This window comes from Lissotriton helveticus, chromosome 1_1 (assembly GCF_964261635.1).
Source record: "Lissotriton helveticus chromosome 1_1, aLisHel1.1, whole genome shotgun sequence".
Classification (NCBI taxonomy): Eukaryota; Metazoa; Chordata; class Amphibia; order Caudata; family Salamandridae; genus Lissotriton; species Lissotriton helveticus.
The window spans coordinates 90,366,601-90,381,501 of record NC_136057.1 but is presented as its reverse complement, the minus strand read 5'-3'; the positions used below and the strand labels follow the sequence as shown (position 1 = coordinate 90,381,501).

At 49.0% G+C, this 14,901-nt stretch overlaps 1 protein-coding gene across 1 annotated transcript in view; it reads right to left on the bottom strand.

The window, feature by feature from the left end:
• Positions 1–2,649: 2,649 nt before the first annotated feature.
• The window catches only part of LOC144758876 (uncharacterized), a 149,361-nt gene continuing 137,109 nt past the window's right edge, over positions 2,650–14,901 (bottom strand). Inside the window, 1 exon segment of the mRNA XM_078646454.1 lies at positions 2,650–5,293. Within this exon segment, the coding sequence (XP_078502580.1) occupies positions 3,146–5,293 (2,148 nt within the window). The 3' untranslated portion in view covers positions 2,650–3,145.

Below are 14,901 nucleotides of genomic sequence, written 5' to 3'. Positions count from 1 at the left end.
AGGTGTCCTTCGCCAAAGTCTCCCCTGGCTAGACGTGTGTGCATGCCGCTGTGCCGGAATATGAAGGAGTCATGTGTGCTACCCGGGTATTGTGCCACTATGTCTGTGATGAATGTCTTGGCGTTGCACAACATCTGTATATTCAGGGAGTGGTAGGACTTGCGGTTCCGGTACATATACTCCGTTTGTGCAGGTGGGCAGATGTGGATGTGGGTACAGTCAATGCAGCCTATGACATGTGGAAATTGCACAATGTTGTAGAAATAAAGCTTGGTTTAATTTAAGTCTTGTTGGGTTGTCAGGAATGAGATATAATGGTGTAGCCGGGTCAGCATTGCCTCGAGGAAACTCCTTAGGCAGCGGGACATGGTGCTCTGGGATATCCCCCCAGCAACAGCGACTATCTCCTGGGAGCTTCCTGAGGCCAGTACGTGCAGGCTGCACAGGACCTGGACATGGGTGGGCACAGCATTGGTCCTCCTTGTTGGGTGCTGCATCAGGGGGTCGAGGTCCCGGATCAGCTTAATGATCATTGCTCCATTCAGGCGGTACTTTGAGTAAATTTGCTCTGCAGTTTGGCCCAGAAGGGTGATCCGCTGGCGGAATATTCGCTCCTGGATCCTGCGTCTGTTCCGTGCTGCAGCCTGGAGCCATCGTCGCCTGACCACCATGTAGAGTCCTGGCATTGTGAAAGTCCACATGCTCCTACTGTGTCTCCTTAAGTGTATTTGATCAGGCCTGCACCTGTGGCTAGTTAGGACTTTAAAAAAAAATAATAATAATTCCTTCATGGTTACCACCTGGTTTTGGTTCTCCTTAAATTGCGCGTCGCTAATTGCAATTTTCTGATTTTTCGCAATTTGTGATTTTTCATGAATTGCGTTAGCGAATATTTAGCGAGTTCGCAAAGAAATTCGCAGAATCCATGGATTCTCGCTATTTCCGATTCGCTATAGGGGTTCTTCCTAGATTCTGCTAATTATTTTGCGAAGTCGCAAATTTACTTTTGCGATTTCGCAATTTCTGTACTTTTCACATCATGAATTGCTTTTCTGTTAATTGCGATCACAATAGCTAATTCGCAGCTATTGCGATCGCAATTTTGCTTGATGAATCTGGCTGTATGTTCCCAAAACAGGAGTGAAGCCCAGGTCTCAGTATTTCAGGTAGCACTTCTCTCTTCATTAACACAGAAGGAGAGGTCGTACCATCTCAAGCAAAAAAACAACTCTCACTCTGAGAGAAGGCACACTGGCGAGGATAGTCCTCTATAATTCTTCTGCCCCAGACTCCCTGCTGAAATCAGTCACGCTATTGAGATTTGACCCCTCTATAGCCAAATAAACCAGACTCCTTGCTGACATCACAAATAATCTTTATAGTTTAGGGAATACATCACATTTAAGATCTCCTATACAATCAGCAGTCAAATACCATGAATTCAAATACATTTGTTGTTTTATTATATATCTAAAAACATACATTTCGTATTAATACCAGAAATCTAGTCATCAATGTGTACATTTCATAGCTTCATGATTGTTCTTGATGTATCATAATTTTGTTCATGTTAATGTTAAAGTAAATTGAGTTTGATCCCGGTACATACATCTGTAGTGTAGTTTTTAAAGGCTCTTGAATGTTCATACATAGGTGGTGTTTGGATGTTTGGTTATGTATCATTAATACAGATTTCTAAAGTATTGGGTTTCAAATTCTTATGCCACTAATGGCCATGCAAATTACTTGTTCAGTTAAGAACTTGTTGCTGATAACGTGAAAGTAAAGTGAGTTTGGCCCTGGAGCAAACCCCTGTAGTGTGTCATGTATTAGGATGGGTGTGCTGAAGAGCAGTCTCGTTCCTGTTCCTGACTGGCAGCTGGTGGTGGTGGTGATAATGATGATGGTCGGCAGCAGGAAGAACATCCTAGACTCAACAATTTGTTAAAATGAACTCGGTGGAAAGCATTTGTTTCTACTATCTTTGGCTACTGAAGATGCATCCTTTCTTCTGATGTGCATGTTATATCGGTGAACTCCTTCCTCTAGGCAAGGCTGGGCTATAAGAACACTGTTTATTTGACAGCTACAGCAACAAAAAAGCACCTTATAGATGATTCAGAATGCTACGATCCATCTTATTTGTTGTTGGAAGACGTCCCAACTGCATCACAAAGTTTCACTGCTTGCTCACAAGACAGCACATACTTTTTATGCCCATTAATTCACCGGCAGTTTATAACATAAGAGTTTCTTTTTACTTGTAAAAACAAACCTGAATATCATTTGTGTCAAAAAATCTGTATCTTTTGTGTTCTTGTACTTCTAAATCCAGATTTTTTTTACCAGTGACAAGGTTCAAGAAATGTAAAGTAGGGAGTCGATAGTTCTAGACTGTAAGAGCTAGAATTCTTTACTGCTCAAGATTCTTTACTTAACTGTCAAGCTTTCAGAAACATATTAAGAACTAAACTTTTCATCAGCTCTCTCTGTGATCAATACTTTCGCCATCATGCACAGATTCTGTCCTTTCACCAGCTAGGAGTTGGTTGGTTGATTCTCTGTAAATAAGAAAGGTCTAAAATATATTCATATAAAATTAATCTGGCCGTGAGTCATTTACAGTCAGTGGTGAGACAGAAAATTTCCCAAGGGTCCAGCTTGATATTGGACACCTCTGGGGAAGTGCCACTATGGTTGGTGCATTAACAGATGCATGTGATGAGTGAAATGCGCATCATGTCTCCCAAGTCAGTGCTACAGAGGTAAATGTTGTGCGCTGCGAGCATTAACTCTCAGAGTTACAGGTCACAATTTCCTACTTTGACTTCTTGTGCCTTTGGATGTTGTTCTCTAGCAGCTGTCATTGAACCAGTTATTGCACAAAATGACCAAACACCAAAATCAGCTAGAAATGTTCCCCAGTCTGTACTCGTTAAACGTATTCATGTGTGTTGTGTTTATAGATTTTATCACTAATCTCTGTAGTTAGCTGAAAATTCTTCAGACAAACCTTCCAAATCCACTACAATGGTATGGTTTCGCTCCTGTTTGTGTTTGTGTAGTCCACTTGAATGGCATTTCCCCTAAGTGGGTTCGCTGGAGATTTCTTAATGTTGAAGGGGCACTAAAACTACTTCCACATTCACTGCCGTGGTAGGGGTTTCTCACCTATGTGTGTTTGTTGATGTCTTTGTATTTCTGATAATTGACTAAAGCACTTAACACACTCACTGCACTTGAACATTTTTCCCCCTGTGTGTGTTCGCTGATTATTCCTTAATTTTGAGGAACGATTAAAACTATTTCCACATTCATTGCAATCAGATGTTTTTTCCCCTGTGTGTGATCGCTGATTTCTCTGCAGAACTGATAACAGACTAATGCTCTTCATACATTCACAACACTGTAATAGCTTTTCCCCTGTCCGTGTTCGCTGATGACTTCTGAGATTTGAGGAATCACTAAAACTTCTTCCACATTCATTACAATGGTATGGTGTTTCCCCAGTGTGTGTTTGAATATGTTTTTGTAGGTCTGATGACCCACTACAGCGCTTTACACATTCACTGCACTGGAATGGCTTTTCCCCTGTGTGTGTTCACTGAAGACTCCTGAGATTTGAGGAATCACTAAAACTACTTCCAAAATCATTGCAATAGTATGTTTTTTGCCCAGTGTGTTTTCGTTTATGTTTTTGTAGGTCCAATAACCGACTGAAGCTCTTCACACATTCACTGCAATGCTATGGTTTTTCTCCTGTATGTGTTTGTTGATGTCTTCGAAGATTTGATAACATACTGAATCTCTTCACACATTTATTGCAATGGTGCGGTTTTTCCCCAGTGTGTGTTCGCTGATGTGTTTGGAGTTGTGATAACCGACTGAAGCTCTTCACACATTCATGGCACTGTAATGGCTTTTCCCCTGTGTGTGTTCGCAGATGAATCCTCAGATTTGAGGAATCACTAAAACTACTTCCACATTCACTGCAATGGTATGGTTTTTCCCCAGTATGTGTTTGTTGATGTCTTTGTAGGTGTGATAACCGACAGAAGCTCTTCACACATTCAGTGCAATGGTATGGTTTTTCCCCTGTGTGTATTCGCTGATGAACTTGAAGAATTGATAACTGACTGAATCTCTTCAGACATTCATTGCACCGGTATGGTTTTTCTCCAGTATGTGTTCGCTGATGTCTTTGGAGTTGTGATAACTGACTGAAGATCTTCACACATTCACTGCAATGGTATGGTTTTTCCCCAGTATGTGTTCTGTGATGTCTTTGGAGGTTTGATAACACACTGAATCTCTTCACACATTTATTGCAATGGTACGGTTTATCTCCAGTGTGTGTTCGCTGATGTGTTTGGAGTTGTGATAACCGACTGAAGCTCTTCACACATTCACGGCACTGTAATGGCTTTTCCCCTGTGTGTGTTCGCTGATGAATCCTGAGATTTGAGGAATCACTAAAACTACTTCCACATTCACTGCAATTGTATGGTTTTTCCCCAGTATGTGTTTGCTGATGTCTTTGTAGGTGTGATAACCGACAGAAGCTCTTCACACATTCAGTGCAATGGTATGGTTTTTCCCCTGTGTGTATTCGCTGATGAACTTGAAGAATTGATAACTGACTGAATCTCTTCAGACATTCATTGCAATGGTATGGTTTTTCCCCAGTATGTGTTTGCTGATGTCTTTGGAGATTTGATAACAGACTGAAGCTCTTCACACATTCACTGCAATGGTATGGTTTTTCCCCAGTATGTGTTCGCAGATGTCTTTGGAGATTTGATAACAGACTGAAGCTCTTCAGACATTCATTGCAATGGTACGGTTTTTCCCCAGTGTGTGTTCGCTGATGTCTTTGGAGGTGTGATAACCGACTGAAGCACTTCACACATTCACTACAATGGTATGGTTTTTCTCCGGTGTGTGTTTGCTGATGTCTTTGAAGAATTGATATCTGACTGAATGCCTTCACACACTCAGTGCAACGGTACGGTTTTTCCCCCATGTGTGTTCGCTGATGATCTTTTAGGAGTATTAACGGACTAAAATTCTTCACACATTCATTGCAATTGCATGTTGCTTCTCCTGTGTGTGTTTGCAGATGGTTCTTTAGTAGCGATGACAAACTAAAGCTCTTGCTGCATGTGTATGATTCTTCTTTCTTGGTTAGTTTCTCTGGGTCGGGTTTATATTTGTCTGCATCCCATGTCTGCGTTTCCTGAGGAGCTAACATGATTGATAAAGCACTTGTGTTATTCTCACATTCCCGGTATGTGTGTGGTATTTTGGATGGTTGATTTCAGATTTCACAATGAAATACAAGACTCACCAACTAGATATATTATTATTTTGGCAAGTAAAGCTTCTTTGTAGGTGGGTATGTCTTTAGATTGCATAACAGTTTTGTGTGTTTACGGGTAAAGATTAGTCTTCCTTCTGGTCGATGCAAATTAGCACAGTCTGTTGTAGATGAAAGACCCTCTCTTTCCTTTACCCATCAGTTGTCTGGCTCCACTCCCTTGTGTTTTTCTCGTGCTCATGTGGTTTGGCCAGAAAGAGTCTATAATACACCTAGCACGCTGAATGGTGGTCTGCCATCATTACAGGAAGCAGAGCAATGCTGTATCCACCTCAAACTAAACACATGACCAAAGCTGGTGGTGGAGGCCTGTTTATACAGGAAGTGGTTTGTCAGTGTCGTTGCCTTAATTTTCTAGAGGTCATTCTTTATCCTGTTGCGTGGCGGTGCAGAGCTCAGACTCTTGCATCAACTGAACTGCTCTTGACTGCTTCTTCCAGGATCTATCGGTGTATGTTCAGGTTCCTCAGTCTCTATGCAGATCTTTTCCCGAATATTGGAGCTTATTTTTTCTAACCACTTTTTTTCAGATTTGCACGATTACTGTCATTATTCTCGATCATGTGTGCCATCAAGGCTGGTTTCCTATTGGATGTAAAGAGATTTAAAATCACTAAATGGAAATGTAAGAGAATGTGAATACACAATAGTTAACTAGTTGTAAAAGACATCTCGTTATGACCATTTAGGAAAGTTACCAAGAGATATTTCACCATACACAGATATTTAACTAAATGTTCTATTGAACATGTCACATTTTACTTAATTCAGAAAAGGAAGGGATTTTCCGGTGTTCACCCAGTAACTTAGTACAGAAAGAGCACACATGGAACGCCCACTTGCTAGAAGTACAGCTTTACAAAGATGCACATGGCCAAGATTTCATTTAAACAAGAAGGGATTGTGTAAAAAGAGATGGATCAGGGTGTGTTGCTGTCAGGAATTGTCTAACAACAGTAACCCTTTCAAGACTACATGACAAAGAAAACTCTTCATGAAGTATATAATAAAGGTAACGCTCCAGGAAGTACATAATAACGGTAACGCTTCAGGAAGTATATAATAAAGGTAACGCTCCAGGAAGTATATAACAAATGTAGCTCCATTCACACTCTTCTTGACAGTACTTTCCAGTTTACACTGGAGCAGCTGAAGTCCAACTCCTGTTTTTACTATTCTGTTTGTTAAGTTATCTTTCCACATTCCTAGGGATGGTTCAAGGATTTGTTGGAAGATTGAAGCATTCATTATAGAGATTCCATCACAACCAGTGATATACCTGCGAGATCTCTGCTGCCAATACGTGTCGGCTTTTTGTCTTTTTCTACCTTTCCAGGGTATCTGACTTAATGTCTTCCGTTTGGTGCCAGCATGCTTCTCGGTCGCTGGATGGAACATTGGCAGAGTGGGACAAGATGTCCATTGCTTTCAGGTGAGTGCAGCATTTACACGGTTGGGAATTTCTTAAAATCAGCTTTACCTTACACCCTGTTCATCACCTTCCATACTCCCTTATGTCTGTGTACTCGCTCAACAGGGTTCATTGACAGCTAAAGTAAAGGAGTGACTCGATGAACACAGCAGACATCAGGTAATGATCTGATAGAAAAACGTCATGGTTAGCAGTAGAAGGATCAAGCGTCTTTAGAGAAGCTCGCCCAGGACATAAAAATGGAGGAAGTGCACAGGTAGGTACATATGAGGTACAAACAGAGGAGGCGAACATGTAGGTACAAGCTCCATTTTGAGTCTGTTTCAGGCTTTTACTGGGCTGGGAATTGGTGTGCACTATATCATAATCCTGCAGCTGATAAAGGCACTTGCTGCAAGGGTGTTACCACTTTGACCCTTTACAAGAGGGGAGCCGAGCCTTAGAAAGCACCGCACCTGAAGGCTGCCTGCCCTAAGGGGAAGGTGAAGGTCCAGGTGTCAGGAAATATCAGCAAGGGACATAAAAGGATCCTAAGAAACACAGCGGCAGAGAGGCGAAATCGTCAGCCCAGATGGAAAAGAGCTGGATCCACCACTGTTTCCGGAAGGCGCTCGACCTCGGACCTGGGGAATTGGATTTGAGTCTTGGTAATGACGCTAAACAGCCTGTGATTCTGGGCAAATCACTTAATCGCCCCTTGATTCGGGTCAAGTTTGCGCTATATAAAACTCTGAAAAATCTCCCGTTCTGGCTCTACTGTGATGAGGGATGTGGGCCAGGTTTAGATTGTGGAGAGTGGTGTTCAGGAGGGCATGTAAAATTGCATCCAGGGAGCTAGGCTGGGTCCTCCTTGGATCTCTGTTTGTTTTAGTTACGTTTTAAACAGTTGTTGTGCATCCATTTGGCCAATGTTGATACACAGTTTTTAGACCTAACACAAAAGACGGCCAACTCTGCTGACAGGGAAATAATTAGCTGAGTGTCATCAGCATACGAAGCTAGTGAGATATTCCAAAATATTTCACTACCTCCGCCAGAGGTCTGATGTGAAAATTAAAAAGGGTAGGACTGAGCTCCGGACCCCGAGGGATGCCAGGAGCCAGTCCTCTTTGTGATGAGGTGAAAGGTGGGGGTATAACTTGAAAAGACCACTCCTTTAAAAAGAAGGTAAACCAGGCCAGACCTTTGCCCTGTACCCCCAGGTCAGTGAGGCGAGTTAATATTATTGCATGTCAGACAGTGTTGAAGGCTGCACTTAAATCTAGGAGTATCAAAGCCTGGGATTTGCCAGCATCTGTAGTACTGCAAAGGGATTCAGTTACTGTTAAAAGAGTAATTTCGGGGCTGTATGATCTTAATCCATTTTGGGAGCAATCTAATATTTTATATGGTTCTAAAATTTTGGTTAGGAGATTGTTTACATGTTTCTCCCCATCCTAGGACAGAAACGACAGAAGAGAAATGTGTTGATAGTTTTCTGGCTGAGTGGCATTTAGCAAAGGCTTTTTTAGAAGACGGATAACCTAGGCGTGTTCCCATGATATGGATACTTCTTCAGTGCTCAGCGAGAGGTTGGCTAATTCTCTGTGTCTAGAGAGACAGGTTAGACTGTTTTCTCACCCCTGTTAAAGTAAAGATAAAGATCACTGACCAAGTTTGCGCAGTGGCTGTTAGAAGCTTCCGATAATCCAGGAGTGGAGGTGGGTTTAATCAGGTTGTTCACAAAAGAGAAGATTTCCTTTAAAAGCTTGCTGCTGTTTTTGATTTATCTGCAAATAATTTGACACTGGCTCTTTTAATCAGTTTCTTGTAACACTTTCTCGCTCTCAAGTATTGCATTCATGCGGCAGTATCATAGGATTTGTGTCAAACGCACTCTAGTTCTTTGAATTGCTTCTTTTATGAGCAATGCTTCATTGACCCAAGCAACTGGGGGGCTGCTTCCTACTTTTATAGAGCTTGGGAGGTGTTGGACAGGCCACATGAAGGGCCGCTCTCCCCCGGTCCAACCAGGCCCGAACCAGCCACGCAAGTACCACACACCACCATTGCACGTCCACCGTCCCCGCAGGGACCCCTACACTCGAACCTGTTGACCGCGTAGGCCGACCCACTACCGGCCTGCGCGCCCATCCTGGGCGCCATCTTGGACACTCCACCACGAGGCCGCCTGGCCCCCGATCGACCTCAACCCTGGGCCTGGCCAGGCCTCAGACATTCCGGCACCAACATCCACCCAGGAGGTGAGCGGGCTACTTGGTCAGTCAATGGGAGCAGGAGGTGTCGATGGCTCTCCCCCGCCAAGTGCCGCTCGCCCATCGCCTCCCCGGGCGCTGGCTCCACCCCCCTGCTGGGTGTCTGAACCCCCTCATCCCGGACCTCCCGACCTCCAAGTGCGAGGGTCCGGACATCAAAGCACACCAGCCCTATAACTGGGGCAGCTCCAGAGCAGGACGGGAGTTGTATCTTGGAGTCGAGAGACGCAAAGAAGAACTCATCCTTGACGGACTACTGGCGCTGCCGTAGCTCTGTCTTGTGCACCCTCGTCTTGCCTGCTGGCGCTGCCGCGGCTTTGGGAACCACCCTATCCTTCATCATCGTCGGGACCTGCTGGCGTGGCCGCGGACCGTTTGTAACCACCACCTTCATCGGGACCTGCTGGCTCTGCCGCGGACCGTCGTCTTCCTTCATCCACCTCGGGACCTGCTGGCTCCGCCGCGGCCCGTTCATCTACACCACCGAGCTCGAGGATTGAGAGCTATTTTCCATCTTTTTGGTAACAAGACTGTCCCGCTACCCTTTTCCCAACCAAAGACCAGAATAGAGGGGACCCCTGAGTCCAGACCTCCTTGTACCATTCTACCGTACTTGAAGAATTGTCTATAAAGTATCGTTGAACTTTATCATTGTGTGGTGTCCGTCTGTGGGGGGGAAGTTACTTGTCTGTACGATTCACTGGAGACGGCTCTCCCCGGAGACCTCTCCCCGTATCCTCGGCCGACCCTCCCGGTCCGTCTAACATTGGTGGCCAGCGACGGGATCCGAATCACCGCATAAACCGTACAGAGAGTAGCTCACCCCACGGCGAATCACGATGTCAACTAAAGACAGCGGATCAACGGAGAAATTCCAGATGGAGAAATTGGGCGAGTACAGCCATCGTGAACTTAAACAGTTCTGTATCGAATTAGGTATCGCTACCACCGGACTAAATACCAAAGATGACTTTAAGCAGGCCCTGGAATCTTGGGCAGAAACCGGGGCTGCCGGAACCCCCGATCAAGACATCGCAGCACAAACCCCCATGGCCCCTGAAGAACGAAGAACGGGTCTCTCGCCAGACGAGATCCAGGAACGAGAAAGAACCCGACTACACGAGCTGGAAATGGCCCGGCTCAAAATGGACGTTGAACTAAAGTTGGCCGAACAGAAAATCAACTTAGAGCACCTGCGTCTCCGAGAAGAAAGAGAGGAGAAACAGAGACAAAGGGAGCTCGAGGAAAAGAAACTGGCATATGAACATGAGCGGAAATTAGCTGAAATCGACCTACGCAAACAGAATAAAGAAACAGGGGTGCCCGAGCAACCCCACACTCCAGGGGCAACAGAGAAGAAGGTACACATCCCCAAGGATGTTGTTCGAGAATACTTCCGAGAGGACGACATCCAGCAATGGTTTAAGGCCTATGAAATCGCTATGACTGCACACCGGATCGATAGAAGCGATTGGGGGGCCGGTCTGTGGGGGAGATTCCTCAACGAGGGCCGCGACGCCCTGCTGCAACTCCCGGACCAGCAGATGACCTCCTATGACCATATGAAAGCTGCACTCCTCACCCGCTATGGCCTCACACCCGAGATGTACCGTCAGAGGTTCCGAGACTGCACCCGCATCCCAGGTACAACTTGGGTGGACTATGTCAATTACTTTAGCCGAGCCTTCGAGGGCTGGATCAAAGGAAGCAAGGTCACAACCTACGAACAACTATTCAATCTTATGGTATGGGAGCATCTGTCGAACAATTGCTTCATTGAACTTCGACAGCACCTCCTCGACAGCAAGTTAACGGATCCCCGGCAGCTCGCAGCCGAAGCAGACCGGTGGGAGATCACCAGAGTGAGTCGAAATGGGTCCTCCGAACAGAACCGGAACAACAATGGTCAGCACCGTCCCCGAGGAGGTGGAGGCCAAGGACGCGGAAGAAGCAACGCTCCGGTCACCCCCACTACCAGCCCCACCCCCCCGGCCAACCGGGGCAGCACCCCAGCGCGACCGGGACATCGAGCCAATGTTACCTGCCATCGATGTCAACGAGTCGGACACTATGCAAACGACCCAAACTGCCCCCAGTACCAGAGCCCAAGACCCCGCCAAGTAGCCGCTGCTGCTCTGGGGGAGGAACGGATCTCAGAGGAACAAGAAGAATATGAACAGGAACACCAAGAATGGGAGCCAGCCGCCATGGCTCTCGCCTGCCTAGGGGGGAGAGACATGGTCCCGCGGGTCCCCCTACCCGCTAATACCCAGAAGTACAGCCAATGGGTGGGCATCAATGGACGCCGGGCTGAAGCCCTTCGTGACACTGGGGCCAGTGTAACAGCCGTCCGCTGTCACCTGGTGACCCCCGAACAATACTTACCAAACATTCTCTGCCCTGTACGTTCAGCCGATAACTCAGAAAGTCTGTGTCGGATGGCCTGCGTCCCCTTCGAATGGGGAGGGGTCTCCGGCATGTTGAAGGTGACGGTCCGAGATGATGCCCCCGTAGACTGCCTCCTGGGTAATGACCTGGAAAGCTCTCCATGGGCAGCAGTCGAACGAAAAGAGCACCTGGGGATGCTGGGCGTCCCGGACTGGGCGTGCGTCACCACCCGGTCCATGACCGCCCGTGCCAACACCCGCCCAGAGGAACTCGAATGGCCGGCGCCACCGCCTCCGGTCGCCCCCGCCGAAACCACCGACCGTGACGTCCCCCCCGAACCAGCTCAACCTCCAGACCTCGCTAACCTCGACCAGTGGCCTCAAGAGGGGGGGCCCACGCAAGAACAATTTCGCCAAGAACAAAAGACCTGTCCCTCCCTCGAGGGACTCCGCCAGCAAGCGCTAGCCCAAAGCGCAGGGGATACCTCCGGAACTCACTGGGTCTACTGGGACAATGATCTGCTGTACAGTGAGCAAAGAATCGCGGAGCTAGGGGCCAGCCGAGTCCTAGTGGTACCCCTCCGTTTTAGAGACTTTCTGCTAAACCTGGCCCACGATGTCCCCCTGGCAGGACACTTGGGTCAAGACAAAACCTATAGCCGCCTGGTGACCCACTTCTTCTGGCCCAAAATGAGGGACAATGTACACCAGCATTGCCGATCTTGCCCCACGTGCCAAGCCAGTGGGAAGAGCGGCCGCAAACTGAAAGCCCCCCTGCAACCTTTTCCCGTGGTCACCACCCCGTTCGAGAGGGTCGGAATCGATATCGTAGGGCCCCTGGACCCGCGCACAAAACAAGGCCATCGATTCATCCTGGTGCTAGTGGACCACGCCACCCGCTACCCGGAGGCTGTTCCCCTGCGGACTGTGACAGCCCCGGTAGTCGGCCGGGCTCTGATGGGGATCTTCTCCCGGGTGGGCTTCCCCCGGGAGGTCGTCAGTGACAGAGGCACGAACTTTATTTCGAAATATATGAAATCTCTCTGGCAACAGTGCGGGGTTACCTACCGGTTCACGACCCCCTATCACCCTCAAGGAAACGGACTCGTTGAGCGGTTCAACCGGACGCTCAAAGGGATGATCGGGGGGTTGGAAGAGCCCCTCCGTCGCCAGTGGGATGTACTGTTGCCGTGCCTTCTCTTCGCATATCGAGAGGTTCCCCAGAAGTCCCTGGGCTTCAGCCCATTTGAACTGCTATATGGACACCCCGTGCGCGGGCCGCTCAGCCTAGTTAAGGAAGGCTGGGAGAGGCCCCCTCTAAAGAACCCACCAGATGTTTTCCGCTACCTCCTAACACTCCGCAACCAGACCCGGCGATTCCGAGAACTAGCAAAAGCCAACCTAGAGGCCAGTCAGGAGGACATGAAAAGGTGGTATGACCGGAATGCCTCCTCCATCGAATTTGAACCTGGGCAACAGGTATGGGTGATGTCCCCCACCGAACCCTGCGCCCTACAAGACAAGTGGACAGGGCCCTTCAAAGTGGTCGAGCGCAAGGGTCCGGCTACCTATCTCATCGACTTGGAATCTTCCCGGAACCCCCTCCGGGTCCTCCACGCTAACAGACTGAAACCGCACTTTGTACGGACAGAACTCAGCCTCCTGATGGCCACAGACAATGGGGCCGAAGAGGACTCCGAGCCCCTCCCGGACCTCCTACGAACGCGGGAGAAAGACGGTTCCGTAGATGGGGTCCGACTCTCAGAGGCCCTCACCCGAGAGCAACACCAGGAGTGCCAAGTTCTCCTGTCACAATTCGCCAGCCTGTTCTCCCTCACCCCAGGTGTCACTTCCTGGTGTACGCACGATGTGGACACGGGGGACAGCCCCCCTATCCGCCACCGGGCCTACCGCGTGCCAGATCGGGTACGGGCCTGCATCCAGGAGGAAGTAGCCAAAATGCTCACGCTCGGGGTCATCGAGCCCTCAGACAGCCCCTGGGCCAGCCCTGTGGTACTGGTCCCCAAAGCAGCTGCCCCCGGCACCACACCAGAACTCCGGTTCTGCGTCGACTACCGGGGCTTGAATGCGGTCACCAGGACAGACGCACATCCCATCCCCCGGGCAGATGAACTAATCGACCGCATGGGAGCTGCCCGCTACCTCAGTATCTTCGACCTGACGGCGGGCTACTGGCAAATCGGCCTCACACCCCGGGCACAAGAACGTTCTGCCTTTTCCACGCCCGATGGCCATTACCATTTCACAGTCATGCCCTTCGGCATGAAGAATGCCCCAGCAACGTTCCAACGGCTCGTCAATCAGGTCCTGGCGGGGCTCGAAGGATTCAGCGCCGCCTACTTAGACGACATCGCTGTATACAGCAACCAGTGGTCCGAGCACCTCCACCACCTCCGAGCAGTACTGCACGCCCTTCAGCAAGCTGGCCTCACGATCAAGGCCAGCAAATGTCAAATTGGGCAAGGGTCTGTAACCTACCTCGGGCACCAGGTGGGAAGCGGCCTGGTGGCCCCTCTGCAGCTAAAAATTGCCGCCATCCAGTCCTGGCAGCCCCCCACTACCCAGACCGAGGTACGAGCCTTCCTGGGCCTCACGGGCTATTACCGAAGGTTCGTGAAAGACTATGGTACTATCGTGAGGCCCCTCACAGAGCTCACGTCAAAAAAATCAGCCCCAGAAAGTCAACTGGACCCCAGAGTGTCAAGCTGCATTTGAACAATTGAAAGCCGCCATGTGCTCCGCCCCTGTGCTCCAGGCCCCCGACTACAGCCGGGAGTTCATCGTCCAGACGGATGCCTCCGACCATGGCATTGGGGCAGTCCTGTCCCAAGTGAACACCGAAGGCCATGACCAGCCGGTGGCCTTCATCAGCCGGCGACTCCTACCACGGGAACAACGCTGGAGCACCATAGAGAGGGAGGCCTTCGCGGTGGTATGGGCCCTCAAGAAGCTCCGGCCCTACCTTTTTGGCACACCCTTTCGGGTACAGACCGACCACCGACCCCTGCAGTGGCTGATGCAGATGCGGGGGGAAAACCCGAAGTTACTACGCTGGTCCATCTCCCTACAAGGGATGGACTTCACAGTTGAACATCGGCCTGGGCCCGATCACGCCAACGCAGATGGCCTGTCCCGGTTCTTCCGCCTCGACGAGAAGAGTCCCCAAGAGAATGGGTAACTCTCCCCGCCTTCAGCTGGGGGGGACGCATGTTGGACAGGCCACATGAAGGGCCGCTCTCCCCCGGTCCAACCAGGCCCGAACCAGCCACGCAAGTACCACACACCACCATTGCACGTCCACCGTCCCCGCAGGGACCCCTACACTCGAACCTGTTGACCGCGTAGGCCGACCCACTACCGGCCTGCGCGCCCATCCTGGGCGCCATCTTGGACACTCCACCACGAGGCCGCCTGGCCCCCGATCGACCT